Here is a 21,756-nt window from a genome sequence, read left to right as displayed (position 1 = left end):
CTGCTCTGAGGGCACCTCTTCGGAACTCCTGAAGAAGCCGAATTTCGCAAAGCAGTTTGCTATGGTAGTCGGCGTTACTCGATCCCAAGCCATAGCGATAAAATGGATGGCGTCCAGGAGGCTTATTCGCAGGTCGCCTTCGTGTTTTCTGTCAATATTGGCAAGTAGGCGGCGCACAAGAAGGCCCTTGAAATGATGCTTGAGGTTTTTATTATTCCAGCGTCAAGCGGTTGCAGGTGCGTCGTCGTGTTCGCGGGCAAAAAGATCAGTTTGACGTTTTGGAGCGTTACTTGCCTCGGGTGGGCGGCGCACTGGTCAAGAATCAAAACAATCTTCCGATTCTTGCAGGCCATCCTTCTGTCAAGGAGCGACAGAAATTCTTCAAACAGGGCCGCCGTCATCCACGCCTTTTTATTTGCACGATAGACGCACGGCAAATGGCTCTCGCGCTTGAAACACCGAGGCTTTTGGGATTTGCCAATTACCGTCAGCTTAAGTTTCTCCGACCCGTCGGCGTTACAGCACAAAAGCACCGTAATTCGCTCTTTGCTTTTCTTGCCTCCTTGGCACGCTTCGCCTTTTAAGCAAAGGCTCTTCTCAGGCTGAAGGTTAAAAAACAGGCCAGCCTCGTCTGCGTTAAAAACATCACGCGGCTCATACCCAGAGATGAGTGACTGCAGCTTCGCGAGCCAGTCGCTAACAACGGTCTCGTCAGCCTTCTTTGCTTCCCCACAGACGCTTTTGTAAACGAGACCGTGTCTTGTCTTGAAACGGTGCAGCCACCCACCTGAGGCCTGAAATCCGTCGATGCGCAGAGCAAGTGCGATCTCGTCGGCTTTCTCACGCAACACTTTGCCATCGATGTTCACACCAGCTGCAGTAACCTCCTTAAACCAGGTCAGAAGAGCTTCTTCAAGCTTCACGTGTTGGGCTGTCTTCGCTTGCCTCGCGTTGACGTTGAATGAAAGCACATTCTTCATTATTGAGTCCCGCTGTCCAACAATTGTGCTTAATGTCGACGTTGCGAGGCCTAGCTCCTTAGCCAACTCCGTGCGTTTTCTTTTGGGATCCTCATCGACCTTTCGAAGAATGTCCAGTTTCTCCTTAAAGGAGAGGGCTTTCTGCTTGCGAGACATAGCTTGCTGCCACTCGGCAAAAAAGGCACAATCACAACAAAGCAAGAACGCGGGCTCGAGCACAGCAACGACAACCACTCCGTCCGACGGCACGCATAGAAGAAAGAAGCTCCCGCAGGCCGTGCCTCTCCCTCTCCGGCGTCTCCGCCTGCCGGCCTGCCTCCGCACCAAGAAAAACAAACAAAAAAAAACGTGGCCAGCGCCATCTGTAATCTTCAAGAGAAAGCAAAAGGCACACTCCGGCCTCCGATACACGCAGATATGGTCCCTTGAATACTGGCTAGTCTACCGTCCGCATGGCGCGCCGTATGGGGAGGGGTTGACGCTTTCTAAATGACCCCGCAAGGGGCGCTGCGCGCTTTCGGAATGTCACCCGCTCATTGCTCTCGCCTGCTTGTTCGTTGTGTTGTGTTGTGGTGCTGCGGATTGTCCGTTGTGACACTACGACCACAACTGCAACGGCGTGTTTGCTGGACTACGTGGACCTCACCTGATCAATCTGGGACTGGGAACGAATGACAATCCAACTGCAGCAGAATTTTTAGTGATAGTTCGCTAGCATTTTATAACATTGCAAAACCACATAAATCAGGAAATTGTGCCCCAGAAGTTATCACTGCTCCGACTTCTCTTCCTGAGGTACAAACGGAAAGCAAGATTGCTGTACTGGATAATTTGATTGATGGAGGAATGTTTGGTGATGCTCAACATGCACTGCAAGCGCTTTGCGCAATATCAGTTCGTCGGACCACGCGTCTTCTGTGACGGCAAAAAGCCATGAAATGCTTATTTATGGTGTGGCAGGGTACACAGTAAGAAAGATCCTGAGGAAGACTTCCTGTAATGAGTGTACATTGCTGCTCTCTGTGGAAATTAAAGCGCGGTGCTGTGGATCATTCTTCTGAATCCACACCAAATTTCCACAATTGAGGTTTGATGTACCCTTCGGGCTCTCTTAAAGATATTATAACCGTCCTTGAGAACAGCTTCACGACATTTTTCAGCGTAAATAAGCTACACGAGCAAAGATGACTCGATCTTAAGGGCTCGTTTTTTTTGTGTGTGTGAAACACACTATTTAATGAGAATTCTAACAGACAATAATGCCATGGAAAGTGTACGGGATGTTATTTGTAGTAATTAGGATATAAATGTGAAGAAAGTAAAGTGGACGAAAAGATAACTTGCCGCCGGCAGGGACTTTTCTTCACATTTATATCCTAATTACTACAAATAACATCCCGTATAGTTTCCCCGGCATTATTGTCTGTTAGTTCTCATTAAATAGTGTGCTACACGAGCAAAGCATTCTCGACTTTGCCGATTTCATTACGTGGGTACAGCTGCCTGCACTAACATGCACAGAGCATGCACAGCAAATTACTTGCCAAATAGTGAAGTTTTACATTCTTCTACGGCTGCGCTTTTTTGTGAAGGCCCACTAACAATGAGAGAACAACAAAAAAAGAGCAGCTGAAGCATTTGAAAATGAGAAGATGTAAGTAATTTCCCTACCTGTGCAACTCTTCATATTTATTTGCTTTGATAACCACTTTCGTTTCCCTGTTTTAGTTTTTTTTTTTTGATGCTCATGCCAATAAAATATTTGGAAAAAAAAAGTAAACTGGTTCTTTCAATGTCAGTTGGTGCCGTTCCACCTGAGAAACAACCTACACACGTACTACCATGCATTCCATTGATACATGTGCCTCGGCAAAGCAAGCCTTTGCGCACGAAAGCACGTGAGAACTTGTTAATCGAACCGGTTAGTATTTGCCATGGGCACAATTACGCTGCAGCAAAAAAAATATTGCAAGAAATGGTCTAGCTGAACTATGCTGAACGTGCGCCTGCGCTTCGGCGACACGCAGCTGGTCGGCGGAGCGCCGCTCCCCAGCATGAGGACTGCTCGAAGCGCCACCACCCGCATCATTCGGTAAGCGTGCTCGCTCTCCTCCGCGGACGGCAGACTAGCCAATATTCTAGGGACCCTAACGCAGATCTTGGAGGCTGTCGCGCGCTGCTCGCCGGCGGCGCTGGCAACGTGCCAAACCTGCCAAACCGGCGGCGCCGCACGCATTCCAGCGCCGTAAGTGCACGCTGCTATCTTCCGCGGCCGTCGGTGGGGCCAACGTTACGTTGGGTGGGGCGGCGTTTATTCGTATCAAACGACGCGGGTCAAAAATCAGTTCGTAACAACCGTACTCAAGCACATTGTAAATTAATGGGCCTTGGCCGGGACCACAGAATAATTCGTATCATCCCGAAATTCGTATTAGCCGTGATCGTATCATCGAGATTCTACTGTATTCGTTCGAATATTCAAAGTGCTCGAGTATTTGCACAAGCCTAGTTCTTACATTTTTTTGCACGAAATAGGAGCGCACATATACATTGCTGAAAGGGCCTACCAGCTTGTTTGGGTGTTGCAAACGAACGATTGCACCACATAGTTGATGCAGTGACAATTGTGCAAGGTTTGAAGTGGCTGCCTAGTGAGGAAATTGTCAAGATTTTAAAGAGAATGTCCCACGATCTTCAAACAAAGAAACGTTGCCTTTGCGACATTTGTGTAAGTAAAAAAAAATGTTAGAAATCCAGTACTTAGTGTAGTGCTAATCCTGCTCCAACCCAGTGGTAATTCTGCAGTCAATGTAGCTCTATGAAGTTCTTGTGTAGGCCCAGTGACGGGCTAGCAGACGCACGCACGTAAGGGTCTTTCCTTTCTGTCTAGCCTTGTACGCCATCGGAGGGCTCACATTGTTGTGCAAATAAATATTATTATTATATTATTATTATTATTATTATTATTATTATTATTATTATTATTATTATTATTATTATTATTATTATTATTATTATTTTTAAATCCTGCGCTTAAAGGGACACTAAAGGCAAAATTAAGTCGACATTGATTGTTGAAATAGCGGTCCAGAAACCTCGTAGCGCTGCTTTTGTGCCAAGGAAGTGCTTATTTTGAAATAAAATCACGTTTTTAGTGGTCCGCATCGCGTTAGCGCGCTTCAAATCTCCCGCCTGAAAATACGACTCTCGTACGTCACTGCTGCCATGCCCAACGTTGCCCGCTTTTACTGCGCGGCCGCCGACACTAGTAGCAGCCGAGCGGAAGTAGCGGAACCCACAGTAGCAACAACGGCGCTGCGGCAGACTTGCTCGGATGGGCACATTCAAAGCCGTCACCAAGTTGCGGTTGGTCTCGTAATCCTCAGTACGAAAGTGCAGCGAGCACACACGCAGAGGTTTTGACTGTTTAGCACACTGGCGCAATGGCATGACACTAAGCCACTTCGAGCGTAAGGGTTCATTCCGCGGCACCCAGTGAAAAGACACACCGGTTTCCTTGCTGCAGCACTGGCGTTGTGCACCATTCGGGCATCCGGCAATATCACACGCATGCGGCATTTTGTCGAACTTTCTGTCAGAGCGACCTTCACGAGCGCGCAAAATACGCACGGCAGTACGCGATCCCGAAACTACCACTGAGACGGGCGAGGCACAGCTCGGCGAAAACGGAACCTTTGAACCACGCGCGCCGTTCCCCATGGCAACGCCACGGATGTTTTGTTTTCCATGAATCAAGCGGAAACGAACAAACAGCATTTTGTTACGTCTTTTGATGCTCGGAATCTTCTTTTTTTACTGCTGCTAGTTTGATTACTAGTGATTTATTGTAGGCCGACTTCCCTACGTCATCGGGATCACTTCGAAAATGTCCCACTCGTGGCGCTCATCATGTGATACATCTAGCTTAATTTCTCGGTAAGTAGGGCACTGCTGTTGATAATATTGCCGTTTTAGAAGTTGTCATACATTGGGCTTTCACTCTAACATAAATTGTTATTTGCCTTTAGTGTCCCTTTAATGCAGCTCCACTACCATGAAACCTGAGGAAGTGCATAGCATGGTAAATCCAGTGATTCTCTTGGGAGTCGCGCGCTCGCCGAGGCATTGGCACCCTCTCTTGCATGACACGGGTGTCAGCCGGATGTTTCGGAAGCGGTTTTTTTGCGATTTTAGGTAAATTATTGCGATTAGTTCTTGGTTATTTCTGTAGTTTATACAGTGGAACCCCGCTGTTACATTCCTCACTGTTGTGTTTTTCCCGGCTGCTACGTCGTTTTCCACCGGTCCCAGCATAGCTTCCACAGGATCCAATGTGTCGGAAACCCCGCTGTTACGTCCCAACTGTGGAACCGTTCCTGTATCATACGTCGCGAAGTGCACTCCAAGCTGGCCGAGCAACCACGGAAGAGAGCGGCCATGTTGGCTTTTCACGTAGCATGGCTTGATTTGACCGTAATAGCCGTATGAGACGGAAGCAGGTACTTTCGATTGCCACGAACGAAAACATAGCCTTCGAGATCCGTATTGCAGAGATGGCGTCCATGGCCTAATTGCTCGCGAAAATAAGTGCTTCAAAGTTAGCGTTTGCTTCCACAATCACATTGGTGTGGACTCATCATCATCCTTATTTGTCGGTGTTGGAGCTGGTTTGGAGTTCGTGTTGTTTTCGCACTTCGCGGTCAGACTCGTCGCAGTGGTCGTGTTGCGTGTGCTTAGTCCTTTCATGCCTACCACTGTTGGTGCCAAAAGAATCGCATACGTTGATTACATTTCTGTGGACGACGGCATTCCCAGCTCTGCGTTTCTATCCGTCGACTAGGTCGTGCCTGAGTGCGCCAATGCGTGCGCCAGTAACAAAATTTAGGAGTTGGTGGAGCAGGGGTCATCTTCTTCGACGATCGCTTTGAGGGGCACTTTCACTTTCACAAAGCGTTCAACCGTCTACTACGAGGCGCAGGGGTCTAAAACTATGCCAAAAGTGCTACAATATTGCTCGGAGTAGCTGACGCATCCGGCGACAAGCTTACGAAGGTATCGCCATAAATGATTCGTTGCCAGATGTCGGTCGTAGTGGCGCTAGATTTCTTAGGATATGACACTGCTGGTGCTCAGAAAACATTTCGTGCTGCTTGGACACGAGTGAATGCACCAGGCAATGTTGCACGATCATTTCGAGTGTAAGCATTGAAATAAAATTCGGTACCACTAAATACTTTTTCTTTTTTCCTGTTTCTCGGCTCTTGCATTTCCCGGCTCGTACGTTTATTTCTTACAGTTTCTTCCAAAACATATCAGCGGGAATCTACTGTATTATTTTAGACCTTGTTTGTTTATTTTGCACTGGTGTTGAGCAATGTTAGCCGTGTTTTAAGCTTGTATTGACCACTGCATGACCATGCGACATGAGCCTTAAAAAAACAATATGTGAGCGCACAGCAAGATGCATGTCCACTTCGTATTTGCACCGTTCGTGTGAGCTGCGCTGCAGTAGGGCCGCGAAGAAGGGTGACACACATGCTCCTCATCGGTCTTGTGGCGATGTCCCTGCCCAGCATGCCTGATCTAGATGTGGGGGGGGGGGGGGGGGAGAGATGCATGAGTAGCCTTCGCTTCTCGTTGGGGCCGGGACCAATTTGACTGCTTCTGCTCGCTAAGTTTTTGGTTCTTGTACTGCTGCTGTATTTCGAAAACCTCCATTGCACTGTGACTATACTTCGTTGCATGGGTTCAAAGCTTCATTCCACATCGCTATGGATCCGACTAGGCTTTCACCTTCACATTCTTAAATGGGACATGACACCGTCACCCAACAATTTGCGGTTTTCGGCAAATAATAAAAGTAAAGAGTTTGTTATGCCTATACATATATGAAAAATGGACTGTAAATGAATATTTCAGTGCAATATAAGCCCTAGAAATCGCTGGCTCTAAAACTCACCCACTGCCGGTGACTGCCATTTTGGCACGGTGTGTCCGACGTCATGTGCTGCACGTAGTGGAGCTGTCATTTTCTACCAAAGTTTCATCTTCAGCAAATCATTCAACTTGAATGCCAAGCTGAAGAAATCTGAGATAGCTCGATAGCACGCGCAGCTCACCACAAAACAATCATTCGCCGGAATGCAGACACTCGCACGGCAAGCAGCTCTTTATGTCACGGTTCGCGAGCACGCCAGTGTTGCCAGACTCTCAGGCCGCTGGCCTTTTTATTGAAGTATTCAGTGATAAATTAGGTGCCCGACCAAATGCGCTAAAATTTCACTGGCTCATTTGTGAACGCACAGGGTTTAACCCACATACCACAGGTTGTGATTGAAAATCAGGTGTTATGGCCCACTTAAGAAGTTCTAAGCATCCCTCGTAACTCCTTTCTCTCTTTTATTACCTAGGAGCCTGTGGCTGAAGTAGCCCTGCTGCACGACAAGCAAGTTGAGCAGCCGGCCGAATCTCCCGTGTATGACGCGGTGACCGGGAAGAGGATATGGCGGGACAGGGAGCGCACCGCGGGCTCTGGGCCACAGGCGGCAGCAGCCGGCAGCTCACCGACGCTGGCGGCCTCGGAAGAGTGGACCTGGTGAGTAAGTTCTACAAACTTGAGTGCAGAATTTGTCATGAAATCTTACACCCCTGTCACACTGGCAAAATTAGTGTCATTATGAGCCAGTGCACTTATGCCTAATATGTGTCACGTTGACAGCACACTGCTACATTAGAAAATGAATGCACTTTGAAAATGACAGTGGTGATTCATAATTCAGTAGCACAACATGTATTGTTTATGCATTTCTTCATTTGTCCTGACGGCACAGATGGCACGCGTGGCGTCTGAGCCGTTTCAATAGATTGGGGGGGGGGGAGGTGATACTTAAAAGGAAGAAGGAAATGAAAATGGAAATTGTGTGTGGAGTGCACGATAACTGTCTCTCAAGTGAGGACACCTCAACCGATGCACTCACGAGGGATTGGGGATTAAGGGGAGACACTGGTCTGAAAATTGCTTGTCTCAATTTTTAGTATTTCTGGCTGAAATTTACACACAATATGTATTTTCGACTGCTGAAAACAAATATGCAATTACTTTTTGTCTATCGTGCACGGATTGTAAGATATTGACTGTTCCATACACTTACATTCTGCCCAGACTTTTGACAGCTTTCTCACAAAATACCTTTATGAATTTGATATCACTGCATCCTATAAAGACCATAGAGTGCAACATAACCATAACTTAATTTTTAGCTGTATCCATTCAAAAGTTATGGCCTTAACAAGTACACTAATGAGAAATCAGAAATTGTTGCTTAGTTTTACTGCTAATTAAATCGCAGTTATTAATAAAAATATTGTAATTTCTTGGTTTTCTTGCACTAATCAATGCATAAGCTTTCAAATACCGCAAAAATTATCAAAATCTGACCGCTACATCAAAAGATATTGTGGGCAACAGCCTATAATGTGATGAAAAATGTGGTTTTGAGAAAATGAGAAAAGAAGTTTAGAAACATGGTGGGCACTTATTTTGAACTGGAAAAGGCCTGAGTTGGTGTTCTTAGGATAGTAGAAGCCACCAGGAACATAGTCATCATTATTCTTCTTAGTATGGTTTCTTTTCACTCTGGTCTCGCTGGTGATATGCTGCATTCTTGCAGCTGCCAATATCACTTCCTCCCGAATGCATGAGCAATTCTGAACTTCTAACGACTACCTGCCATTGCACTGTCATCAATTAGGCATCTCCGCAAAATGGCGGACAATGTGACGATGCACCGCTGTCTAGCAGAAGCATCCTCAAGCATCCAAGATGGAAGGAATAATTTACCCCGTGTGATAGAAATGTACCAATGCTGTGCGAGCACATTTTTTTTTTAAAGCGCAATGGCTTCGCCTCTGCTATATGAAAAGCGTTCTTGTGCTAGGAACAGCTAATAGAAAAGTGTGTGTTTCAAATGAGACCAAAATGGCTGTGTTACTTAATGTGGTTCCTGCACGATGCGCTATTGAATGGGACTTTTTGAGGTGCTTTGGTGAGCAAAAATGGTCATGAAACTGACTTCAAGACCAAATAACTCGACAAGTATGCATTACATGTCTGTAATATTTTGGAAATGACTTTTTTAGACCTTCTAGATTATAAAAAAAAAAATATTTCAGAAAATTGTTTTTTTCAAAATTTTTCCGCCTCCCAGACCAGTGTCTCCTTAAAGGGACAGTGAGAGTGAAAAGAGTATGGTAAAAGAAGAAAAAGAAAGGTATGAGTGGAAAAAAAAAACAGTGAGGGGGTGGGGGGGGGCAGGAGAACGGGCGTCCGAGTCACCGTGGTGAGCGGCTAGAAAATTCGTTCGACTAGGCCGGCATCCTCGAGAAAAGCTAGTAGGGCCGCAAGGGCTGATCGGCGACGGTGTACGTGGCCGGTGGGATGGAGCAAGTCCTGTAGGGTCGCACACGGCAGTCCGACGAGGCGGTACTTCATGGCGAGCCGCTTCCGCGCAGTGTTGAGAGACGGACAGTCAAACAATAGGTGGCACAGGGTTTCGATCGCGCCGCAATCGGTGCAGTTCGGTGCAGCGGCGCCGCGAAGACGATGCCTGCGTTCTGCGGGCCACACAGAACCGGTCCTCAGGGCAAGAAGAAGCGCGCGCTCGCGGCGAGTGAAACCAGTGGCTGGGATGGGAGGAGGGGGGTGTCCGGAGGCGACCCGTGCGTCGGGATGCTCGCGCACAAGCTCCCGGCGAAGGTTGTTGCGTGCCGAGTCGAACGACCTGGCGTAATCCGTCAGCGAAGTCTCGGAGGAGTGTGCTCGTTTTGCAAGTTCGTCTGCAGCCTCGTTGCCCGCGATGCCGACATGTGAAGGGAGCCACTGAAGGACCACATGACAGCCGTGTTCCTGGAGGGCCAGCAGGCTGAGAGCGGCGAGCTGTCGCAGGGCAGGTTTCGAGTCGCAGAAGATTGCTGAGCTAGTGACGGCCAGCGAATTGTGCAGGAGGTTGACAGCCAGCTAGAGCCCGACTAGCTCAGCTGTTGTCGAGGACGCACAGTATCGCAAGCGGCACTGTCGTTCCGAGCTGAGCTGAGGGACTATGCAGGCGGCCGTGGCGGAGCAATCCTGCAGGACGGACCCATCGGTGAACACTTGCGTCCTCTCGGCCAGGTCCTCTGCTGTTGAAGAATACCTTTTCAAATATGTGCGAGAGCTTAGGTCCACCCGTATCGCCGTGCCGTGAGACCTCATTTCTCCCTGCAATGTCGACAAAGAGCTTCAAGAAGACAGGGCTGTTGAATGCACTCGGCGGAACTGAGGAATACGCTTGGCGGAACTGTTTTAGGAGGGCAGTGACAGCGGTTGTGGCAATGATTCCCAGTCAGACTTCTTGACCAGTGATTCTGACTAGTCCGTGCATGACCGGATCTGGCTGTTTAAAGTACATGCTAATTCTGTTAAACAGGTACCCTTTGTTTGTGCTATACAGTATAACCTCATTACAACAGACCTTCATAGTGAAGAGGATTTTGGTCTGTAGTAAAGGGAGTATGTAAAATCCAAGTACTGTTACAACAGACTTATATGTAAACGCTCAATGGGTCTGTTATAACCGGAGAGAATTACGAGTCACAAGCGTGGTCTTAATTTTAACGGGGGACCAAAAATAAATGCGATTTTTGGAAAATCGCATTTTCAGTTTCTGTAGCCCATTTTCTATCTGATTCCAGAGTATCTTCAATTAAAACTACGTAGAAGTGCTATAAAATTTTTTTTTTGCGTCTGCCGACTTGGCGAAAATTGCAATAGCAAAAAAAAAAAAGCATTTTTCAAAATTATACCTCGGCAACGGCGCAACCAGGCGCCACCATTTTGGGCTAGTCGTAAAGAGCATTTCTCCCGTGTTCAAGTTCTCCGTTTCAGCTGGCTCCTCCATTCAGTAACAAGCGTACAAAAAGCGCATGTTTTGGCTGCTTCTGCCGTGATGCTTGCTTCGGGATTGTCGTCTGCTGCTTGTGCCTCGCGAGGTCGTGGCTGTCGAAAACTGCGCTACTTAGTGACGCGTTCGCACTCGTTCTGTGTTCATGGGTCGACGATAATTTAGAACGCTTTAGTTGGGCAGCTGCAAGCGGAAGCTCAGTCATCAGATTACGATAGCGCGCCGCACTCGTCGCGAATATCGCAGCAATGTTTTACGCACCTCAAGAAAAACCTGTCTATGTCTAACTGCGATTCGGTAGACCAGGCATTTCTTCAGGAAGAGGAAGCGATTGATATCTTGAACAGGGGCGCCCACCTTTCCTCTGATGCTTGTAGGCGAGGTTGTAGGCTGCAAACTGCGTACACGTTAGCCCTTTAGAGTGCGGCATCAGCCCACTTTCGCACACGCTAGACACAAATAAAGTTTGAGAATACATTTTTCTTGACAAAAAGCCACCAGAGCAAGGTTTTTACTGCAGCAGAATAATTCAAAGTGAGATTTATGCACAACGCAAGCTGATAACAACCATCAGTCAAACTGAAGTGAGCACACACAGCAAGGGTCAATTTGGCGCGTTATATCTCGTGAACAAAGCAAATGAGGACATATTATATTAGATCCGTGTGTTCACTGACATGAGCGCTCTTCGATAAAAAATTGCCGTCAAAATTGAGACCGGAGATTTTTTTATTTTATTTTTTGAAAAAACTCGCTTCTTTAACAATTTTTTTCTTTTTCACGCTGCCCTTAGGAAAATGATCTTCCGTATAAATGTTCAAAGGCTCTTTTCTATATTTGACAATGTTTTGAAGTTTCTGTTTGAAATAGGAAAGGCGCCAAGGCGCCTCAAACTTGGCACACTTTTTTGATTTCGGCCGTGTTTGCCATTTTTTCACATTTCCTTCCTTTTGAGAACGGCACAAAAAAAGAATGGATGTAATTCACAGTAATGCTTATTAAAACAAACAAAAAATTTTTTCGACACATCATTTATAGTTCGCGTTAAATTCAGCCGCGAAATCCGAAAACATTGCAATGAGCAGAAACAGGAGGCCCGTGCCGCCACCTTCAAATATTTTTTTGGCGCGCTGGGAGCGTTTCCTGGAAATAAAATGTTTGGTTCCGTGCCTGTTTGAATGTGCCCACATAACATGTAAAAAATCCAGGCAAAACAAAAAATGCGACCGGACAGGCATGTTCGATCTTTTGTGGAATCACCCTGCTTCCGAGGCTGCACACCTTGATGCAGCGAAGTGAATTTGGCGAGTGCACTTGCTGGCAAGTGCATTTTGTGGCGAGGGTCACTAAGCGTTCCCACGCGACCGTGTGCAACTGACACTAGAGACGAAGTGCACTGGCTCGAGTGCACTCATGTTTGCCTCTGTGAGAGGGCTATTAGCCAGTTAAATTACAGCACGCCCCAAAGACCATTGCAACTTTTGAAGCAACCGCTGCTTCCACTCTCTGTTTACTCCTCTCCTATCCACTCTGTCTCCCCTTAACCTTCCTCTACGGCACTTTGCAGTTTGTTCGCTTACCCAAAGACAACAAGATGTATTTCTGTTCATCACCATTACTTTCAGAGAGCGATTTATCGCTGTTTATAGACCACCGCCTGCATTCCGTTTTGTGACAATGTGCGAGAGTTCGGTGCCTTTCGAAAATAATGAGAGGGCGACGACAACGAGGACTCCAATTTTTGGCATGAACACTCTCAACAGAACAGTGATGGAAATGCTGCTCCAATTGCTCCAAACTGCTCCGAAAGAGAAATGCTGCTCCATGCTGCTCCAAAGTGTAATACTATTTGTTAGTAACTGCTCCAAACCTGCTCTAAAATGGCATTGGGGAACAAGAAACAGTGAACTTTAACCGTGTGACCATCCAGCGATCCTAAACGAAAACAAAAATAAGCTGTAACAGTGGAACCTCGTTAATGTGTACCTGCCGGGAACGCCGCATAACTACGCATTAAACGGTAGTACGCATTAACCACCAAGTAAAAATTTGCATCTCCTCGCGAAGGCCATCGCCGCCAGCAAAGAAATATATACAGTGCCACAGCAAATATTGCCTAAAGTACCCACTGCAAAGCCTTTTCTTTGTTTTTGCCAAAGTGGAGAAACGATTCTGGCACTCTCGCACGACCGTCCGGTAGTGCCCATAGCGCGCGGTGGCGACGCCAAGGAGCATTTCGGAACTATTACAGGGTCCGGTATACGCAGTGATCGACATAGCGACGGAACGGACAGTGTCGGCTATGTGTGTGTGCGTCTGTACCGCGATCTGCTACGAAACGAAAACTGACACAGTTTCAGTGAAACGAGGTACGGCTGCGTGGAGTCGATCGTCTCCTGGATAGTTGCGTGCAGCGCGTGGCCTTCTCGGCTCACGCCGTCACTGCCGGGCCGCTTGCTGCCCTGCACGCGCGCATTTGTCGTGGGAGTGTTCTTCGTACCCACTTCACTCCAGACCGTGCACAGATGCGGCGAGTAGCTTGTTCAGTTAACGCGGCGATGACGAACTTCCTGCAAGCGATACGCACTCTGCGACGCTCTAGCGGTGCTGGCAGAGGACGGAAGCGCGTTTGGGTAGTCGCCCAATAAAAGCGTGCAGTATGGTTACAACAGCGCTACGCTTGCTGTACGGCACGCGTGCGTTTAGCGTGATAGCGTCAATGCAAAGAGGTTTCTCGTATCCCGCGACCAGCAACGCCCAACTCCGCAACAGCGAGCTGCTTTCGTTTCTACAAAGCGGCGCGCACTTGAACACGGCCCCGCACAACGAGGCGGGCAGCGATCGGCAGCCCAGCGCGTTCAGATTGTCGCCTATTAAAAACGTGCAGTAGGCTTAAAGTAGTGCTGCGCCGCACGCGGGCCCGAGCAGATATCTTAAAGATACTTATTGTGATAAGGTTGTCGGCGCTAAGTCATGGTAGCGCGTTCGTCGGTGGCCGCCACCTCACCTTCGTTCTTTCCCGGTGCTTACTCGCAAAAGCGTCGTCGCAATCGCGCGGAAGTCGGAATCAGCGATCGACCGATCTACGCGCTTCTCGAAGACGGAAAATCTTTGGCGGCACATTTGGGGGTCGGTAAGTTCAGCGACGCAGTAAAATTTTATGGCACAAAAGCTTATCGCGGTACGCAGGGTACGCATTAACCGGTAGGCGTAGGACTAAGCACTACGGCTTAAGCGGTCAGCGAATGCATTAGGCTCTATGAGACTCGGTCGGGGATTCATCGCAACTACGTTTTAATCGTTAGTACGCTTAAAGCGGGTACGTATTAACGAGGTTTGACTGTACTGTCATATAGAATGCAGCTTGTATACTAGCTGTACACTAGGACATTGACAATGCTAATGTATACCGGCATTGTCGATATAAGGGTGTTTCAAGAAATGTGTCTGAAAATCCTTAAAAATAAGGGAAATGGAATATTTGCTCACTGCCTTCATACTTACTTTTTCTGTGGTGGGAGACGTGATGACCAGACACAGTAATTACGACATTAATAAAATAAAATAAATTACTTTTTAATTAGCGAAGAGAGACGGTCGATTCAAATGGGAGAATTTCTGTCCCTTCCTGCGAAAAGGCCATTGCCGCTTTGAGATTTTGAGAAATCGGCCTCCGGTAATTATTGCGGAGCAATGAAATTCAACCAAATTCACTGGCGAAACCAAAACCAAATCTCCAATGAGTGCAACTAGCAGACGATCAGAATGATGTCACTGTTCATGACGGCAATTGCAGACGTGTTAGTTCTTCTGCATTTGTTAACGTACGTACGCCCTAGGTGGTCTAATCGCAAAAGAAACCCACACAACCACAAAGCGAAGTGAATCGATGGTTGGTACAACGATGCTTGCTCATTCTAGACATCTTGGAAAAGTGTGGCTGTTGCGCTCTTCCTTGTTCCGGTTTCACCGGTGAAATTTGTCATGTTTCATTACTGGCTAATAATTGCCAGCGGCTGCTTTTTGTGTGAAATCTGAAAGTGGCAACATGCCTTTCGTGGAAAGGGCTGCAATTTTCCCATTTGACTCGACCACCCCTCTCTTCTAATTAAAAAGTTACCGTAATTTTCTTCCTGTTGTAATTGATGCCTCTATTCAGCTTAAGATGTCTGCTGACACAGAAAAAGTAATTATGAAGGCAGCGTGAAAATATCTCATTTTCCATATTTCTGAGGATTTTCAGGCACATTTCTTGAAGCACCCTTTATATTTGATTTAGTTGTATATTTGTACCTGACAAGCAGACTATTTTGGTAAAATGTGTGTGAGATTAGTTCATTATCATAACGATTACTAACTGTTGCCGTGATGATTTTGATGTGTGACTGATTACATTTTGCACTTTATCAGCTTTGACCTCATTTATGCCACAAGAACTGGCATTTCAAGTGTATAGCTCATTTAGCCTATTTTAGTTTTGAAATTTTCAGTGCTGGCTATTTTGGCAAAATATGAAAATAACATATTCAACTCGTACCGATTATAAACTGCTGCTTTGGCAATAGATACATGTGATTGTGGCTTTATTTTGTAATTTGATGCTCAGCTTTATCACTTTTATATCATTTCTGCCACAAGTACTGGTATTTTAAATATATGTTACTCATCTTAGTTTCTGTTCAATGACCACCCATCTGCTTAATTATTCGTTTCTTGCAGTTTAAGGTGATTATTATATGTGCAATAAATATTAATATTTATGAGATACTTAAATGATGCTTTAAACTCCAGGAGTCATTTGGAATATTTTGCGATCTGCTACGAAAACACCAATAGCTGCTCCAAGCACCATTTTTTCTGCTCCAGAATCTGCTCCGAAAATCAAAATGTCGCTTCCATCACTGACAGAAGGTTGTTAAAAAGGCTAATATGACACACTGTGCCTGTGACACTTAGTGATGTGAGAGGTGCACACCAGAGTGTTTCCGAAGAGAAAGAGGGAGATTTGGGGAGACGCGGGTGAGAGTGACAGCCGTAACTGGGCCTGGCATGATGGGCATGCAAATAGTGGCCACTCGAGCTCTAATCCTGTCACCACAGCAGGCTCCCACTTGGACATGAGCATCTGATTCCGACATCCATCTGATCAGCGTCTTCTGAAACATGGGGATCACGGGCAGTCTTCCGTCCACCGGTCAAGCTACGGCTGTTGTACATTGTCATGGCACCCAGTCACTGCTAGCTGCTCCACTGGCTTCCACTGTTCCACTTCATGCAGGAATGTACTCCCACCTGTACCTCGTGCCCTTATCGCGTCGAATGAATAGCTTGGTGTTACTTCGGTAAATGTTTCATATTCAGTATTTTGGGCACTTGCACAAGCTTTCAGCTCCCTCTGTTGTGCGTTTTACATTCTGGGGTCTGATGTGCTCACAACATAGTTTATTTTTTGTGCAGACATGCAGTTGTCTTTTTCTCTTCAATGACTAATATTACCTTATTTACTTCCATGACGTCATAGGGCGACGCCACCACATGTTGATGATTTTTTACATCACTTGTGTAGATGCCGACGGTCACCTTTAACACGAAAGTATTTTATGTTGGGGTCCACCACGGCTACACTGACGTATTTCCGGCACGGATATGACGTTGTAAAATATAGAGACTAACAGTTGGCAAAGAAAACAAAAAACCAGAAGAAAAATTTCCGTCACCGGGAGTCGAACTTAGGACCTCTCGCTCCGCAGCGCAGGGCGCGAAACGATTCAGCCACAAACGGCACATTCCTTGCCACACTAACGGCGAGCTATTTATATACAGCATTTGCCGGTGGTGGTACTCAGATATCGGTGGTACATCAGCGTGTTTTCGTTATCACTAGTGAGATGGTGCGAAGGGCTCGAAGAGCGCGCTTTAAAGGTCGTCGCCCCATGCGTATGAGCGCACGCCTCTACAGGGCGTGGTCGCTCGTGGGCGGAACGAAGGTCACTTCGCTCGCTGCAGCGGCCGCTTTTGCGAAAGGAGCGCGCTGCTCACACAGAAATAAGTTACAACTGTGGAAGTTCGCGCTCATCCTGTGTATGTTCGTACAGTGCACCCTTTCTGCTTGCGCAGTCCGTTGCAAGTTTCGAGCTGCTTGCCGTTCTTCGCGTGACATTACAATTTGTTGCTGTAGCATTCATTCCTTTGCACTTGGGGCGAAAGAATGCACAACAAATGCTCAACTACGTCTGTGAAGACACGTTTCACTTCCGTGTTATACCGATTCCTATGACAGAGTGATCAGCCATGTTTATTTTTGCCTTTGTTTAGGCATCTAAGGCTTTAGCCTGATAGCTTCTGTTGTGAACATCTCATAGTTGCAATGGCACTGGTGCTAATTCTCGCAGTAAGCTGTTGTATGTGCCACATACGTGGTTTGGGTTCTGCATGCAATTGCACTGTGCAGGCCTTTTTTCAGAGCAGTTTTATGATAAAATATGGTGCACAAGAATTGTGTCATTCTGGTCGATATTCACTCGGAGCTCCCACTTTCACTCTGAAATTTTACTAAGGCAGACTAAAGAATAATATTCTCAGGAGGCGATTATGTGTCTAGTGCATTTAGTGTGGCCTAGTATTGCCATAATATACGGTGAAGCCGTTGGGGTCACCCTAGGCGTTGCTTGCCTGCTGAGCAGTCAACCTCAGTGAAAGCCAATTATACGCAGAGTCAGAGTTCTTGAATATGTACAGTAAATGAGGAATTCTTTTTAGCTACTGCTGACATGGTACAGAATGAGATGGAGTGAAGGTGTTGTCAGTAAAATATTAGCTTGCACTCGCTCAAGTTAGCTAGTATTGTCTTTGATGTAATTTGGCACTCTGATGTTTGGAAAAATACTCCCGTTTTTTTTGGCAAAGCGAATGAAAAGTAAGCTCTCCTGTTCAGTTTGTTGCCAAGGCTGTCTGAGTCGAGACCCTTACAATTCAGAAAGCAGCAAATGCCAGGCAACCATATTACTCAATCAATGATTAGTTACAGTTGTACGGATCTAGCAGGCAATAAAGCGAAAGAAAGCATAGAACTATCTCGCTGATCCTTTAATTGAATTCTACATTTTTGCTACCTTCATGCAGCACAGCGTCATCCAGCAAAAACGACCACCCGCAACTCGACGAAAAGGCAAATCCGTACCTGAGCATGTCGTCAGAGCAACTTCTGGAGATGGACCGCGAAGTTGAGGACGAATGCAGCGGCGACGATGATGACGACGTAGAACAGAGCAAAGAGAACGCGGAAAAGACGCAAGACGAAGAGTCGAGCCAGGACTCTTGCATGCTGGGTGGTACTACAAAGAATAACTCAGAGACCGAGTCGTCAGCGGAGTCGCTCTCGGGGGGCGAGTGTCCGCGCGGATGGAGCAAGCGACGGCGCCGGAAAAGAGGGCGCGAATGTCTGACTGAAGATGAGGAAGCATCGCAACCACCAAAGTTTCCGAGGAGTGAACTGCCGGAGGACAGTGATCGGTCAAACACAGAGAGGTCCACAGACGAGTGGTCAAACGGTTCAGTCGGGTCGGTCGATGAGGAGATGGCCGCAGCAGTGGAAAGGGAATTTCTGGGTCTTTGAGACCTTTGTGACAATGCAACTGCATGTATCTTTGGCGCCTGCTTGTGATGTGATTATGCCGTAGCTAGTAAAGTCTGAAAAAAAAAAAAGATTTTAAGAAAAAATGGTGCTGTGCAGAAGTATACCTTCTTTATTTAAAGGCTGTGAATTTTTGTTTGTTCTGATACATGTTTTAAGTGACTTTAGGAGCTGTGAGAAGTTCACATGCTTTTTGTTTGTAAAATGATGACACTTTGCATGTACATATGCAAATTTGCAACTCTTATTTTTTTTTATTTGATGCTCAAGTATCGATCAAGGCAGATTCTGACGGCGAAATTCACTGGCTTGTCGCAGTAAGGTGAGACATAAAATTGAATCCAGTTACTATATCAAACTCAGACAGAATCGCAGAACAGTTCAATATACTACTCTTGCTACTATGCTATACTATACAGGGTGTTTCAAGAATTGTGTCTGAAAACCCTCAAAATTAAGTGAAATGAAATCTTCGCTCGCTGCCTTCATAATTTCTTTTTCCCTAGCGGCAAACATCTTAAGATGACATACTCATGACAGCATTAATTACAGAAATAAAATTGACTATTTTTTTAGAGGACATACGTTTTCGGGTCAAATGGTAGAACTGAAGTGCCTTGTGCCAAGAACCCATGCCCCTTTTAGATTTCCAAAAAGCGGCCTCTGGTAATTAATATGTAGTGCTGAAATTCAAGCAGCTTCAATGGCGACACCCAAATCGAAGTGCCAATGAGTGAAAGGAGCAGATGATGACATCACTCTTTCGTAAAATGACTATAGTGTTGTTAGCACTGCATTCGTTAACATACATACACTATTCGTGTTATAATCACAAGTGCAGGACACACACACATGAAGCGAAGTAGCCCCATGGTTGATCTACCGACGCTCGCTCATTTCGGATGCCTCTGAAGAGTGCGGCAGTTGCACTTTTGCGTTTCAGTTTCACTGCCGAAATTGCTTGGATTTGATCACTCTGCAAAAATTACCAACAGTTTCATTTTGGTAGTCAGAAAGCGGCAATGGGCTTTTTGCAGGAAATGCTCCAATTCTCCCACGTAACCCGACTGCCTGTCTCATTTAATGAAAAAGATAATGTAAATTCTTTTATTGATGTAATTGGTGTCTCTAGTCATCTTATGTTGTCCGCCGATCCAGAATGAGTAAATTGAAGGCTGTAAACATTGTCCCTATGTTTGAAGATTTTCGGACACATTTCTTGAAACATCCCGCACATATATTCTATGAAATGAAAACATGCCTCTGTGAAGCTTACTGAAATCTCATCTCGAGCAGTCTCGCGAGATAATGACAGGTAGGAGTTTACCAATTAAAATTTGCAACATCGTGACGTCATGATGACATCACGTAATGATGTCACCACTAGACGTCGTCACTTGGTCAAAGGGGACCATGAGGCGATGTGAAGCAGTGTTTCGGCATGTCGAGCCCGCGTTTCAGAGGGGGAGTGAAGAGGGGGAAATGGGAGAGGGGAGGGGAGAGGGGGAGTGGAGAGGGGAAGTGGACAGGGGGAGGGGAGTGGAGGCGTGTAAAGAGGGTTTGCACATGCGCAGTAAGGGTGGTCACGCCGCACACCACCGGTTAGAACTCCGCCATAAGATGCTTCGCATCTAAAAGCTTGCAGTGCCTCAGATCCTGGAGGCAGTGCAAAATCACGTTAGGTTCAGAATGTGGCGGGGGAGAATCACTACATAGACTGAGAAGAAAAAGGAGATGGTTTTCGCCTTCGAGTCGTCTTGGGCGAATGCAAAAGGGACCCTGTAAGTTTTTTTTCCTCTCTCCGCGTCGCACGGCTGTGTTGCAGGTAAGCTAAGGCAAATGGACCATTAATAGTATTGTGCAAATATCACATGTTGGTTCAAAGCGAATGGTAATTAGTATGAAATAATTTGAAAGCTAATTCAATAGGCTTGTGCGAATAGTAAATTTTAGGTTCGAAGCGAACTTGAAGAGAATAGTGATTTCAGTTGAATAATTTCGAATCGAATTTGAATAGTATATATCCCATATTTAAAAAAAAAAATGAGCATATTTGTCATGACCCAACCAACCTGCACAATGTTATTTTAAAATTGTAACAAAGCATGTGCAAACGTCATTCTTTTCGGTTCAAAGGAAGTGGAAGCAACTTTGGATAGTAGCGGGATTGGGCTTTCAGTAGAATGCAAGCGATAACCTGTAAAATATGTTGCGTTTTAAAATTTGCTATAGGGTGATTCCACGTAAGATTGAACAAACGATGGCTGGTCGACCTCTCAAATTTATTTGAAAATTTTATATATTATTGCCTGATGAGTGGAAAGAAGAGATACGCAATTTGTTTTGCCGCCAAAAATTTTTTCGAAGCACAGGAAATCAATAATGACGAAGAGGTGGAGTGGAGCGCTCATCCGCTCTGCTGTTTTGGCCAACTTTCGTTATGAATTGCACAAAATATATTAAAGTTAGGTAGCTGAAATTTATTTACCTAAATATATGCATGTTTTTGCTTCTGCTCAGGTATTTTTAGTTTTTGTGTGTAGTGTAGATGTTTTTATAAAAAAACCTCAAAATGGCCCAATTGGCAAAATTTTCTTTACTTTGAAGGTCTTTATCTCAAAAAAGTCTTGCAGCAGAGCTACAAAAATTCCGCATTACGTTCTTCGCATGCTTATTTACCAAATTGCCAAATCTTGTATTTATATAATTTTTCAGTAAAGGGATATGATCGGGCTAAGTTCAAGAAAACGCCGAACAATGGAAACTTCTGACGACAATTAAAAAAAAACCCCATTTTTTAAATTTCTTAAACTTTGTCCACTTATTGTCCTCCACATCAGCTTTCACAATCATTAAAAACATGTTGCATAATGTCGTTGCACTAATAGTTACGACCCCTCCAATGAGACCCTTAGGCAAGGATGGGCAATTCCTACTTCTTGCCCAGCAAGTGTATAAAATGCAGGCAGGATTGAATTTCTTTTTATTAAAAGGCCAGCAGTACCGAAAAAGGTGTCGCCGGCACTGAAGGCGTTAATTTTGAAATTATTTGGTCACTGCAGCGGCCACGAGCGCGGGGCTACCGATCAGGCGCGCGCGCACCTGATATTCGAGCGAATACTGTATTCGCTCGAATATTCGAAGTGCTCGAATATTCGTGCAAGCCTAGAATTCAAGCAGTAGCAGGATTTGAATAGTAGTAACG

The 21,756-nt window shown here is 45.9% G+C and overlaps 1 protein-coding gene across 1 annotated transcript in view; it reads left to right on the top strand.

Moving 5' to 3' along the window:
* LOC119399574 (RNA polymerase II subunit A C-terminal domain phosphatase) overlaps positions 1–18,597 on the top strand; it is a 43,443-nt gene extending 24,846 nt beyond the window's left edge. The window contains exons 10-11 of the mRNA XM_037666379.2: positions 7,391–7,575; positions 18,041–18,597. Of these exons, the coding sequence (XP_037522307.1) occupies positions 7,391–7,575; positions 18,041–18,533 (678 nt within the window). The 3' untranslated portion in view covers positions 18,534–18,597. The remainder of the gene's footprint in view (positions 1–7,390; positions 7,576–18,040) is intronic.
* Positions 18,598–21,756: the final 3,159 nt, after the last annotated feature.

Source organism: Rhipicephalus sanguineus, chromosome 7 (assembly GCF_013339695.2).
Source record: "Rhipicephalus sanguineus isolate Rsan-2018 chromosome 7, BIME_Rsan_1.4, whole genome shotgun sequence".
Taxonomy (NCBI): domain Eukaryota; kingdom Metazoa; phylum Arthropoda; class Arachnida; order Ixodida; family Ixodidae; genus Rhipicephalus; species Rhipicephalus sanguineus.
This window is presented reverse-complemented; position numbering and strand designations above follow the sequence as displayed.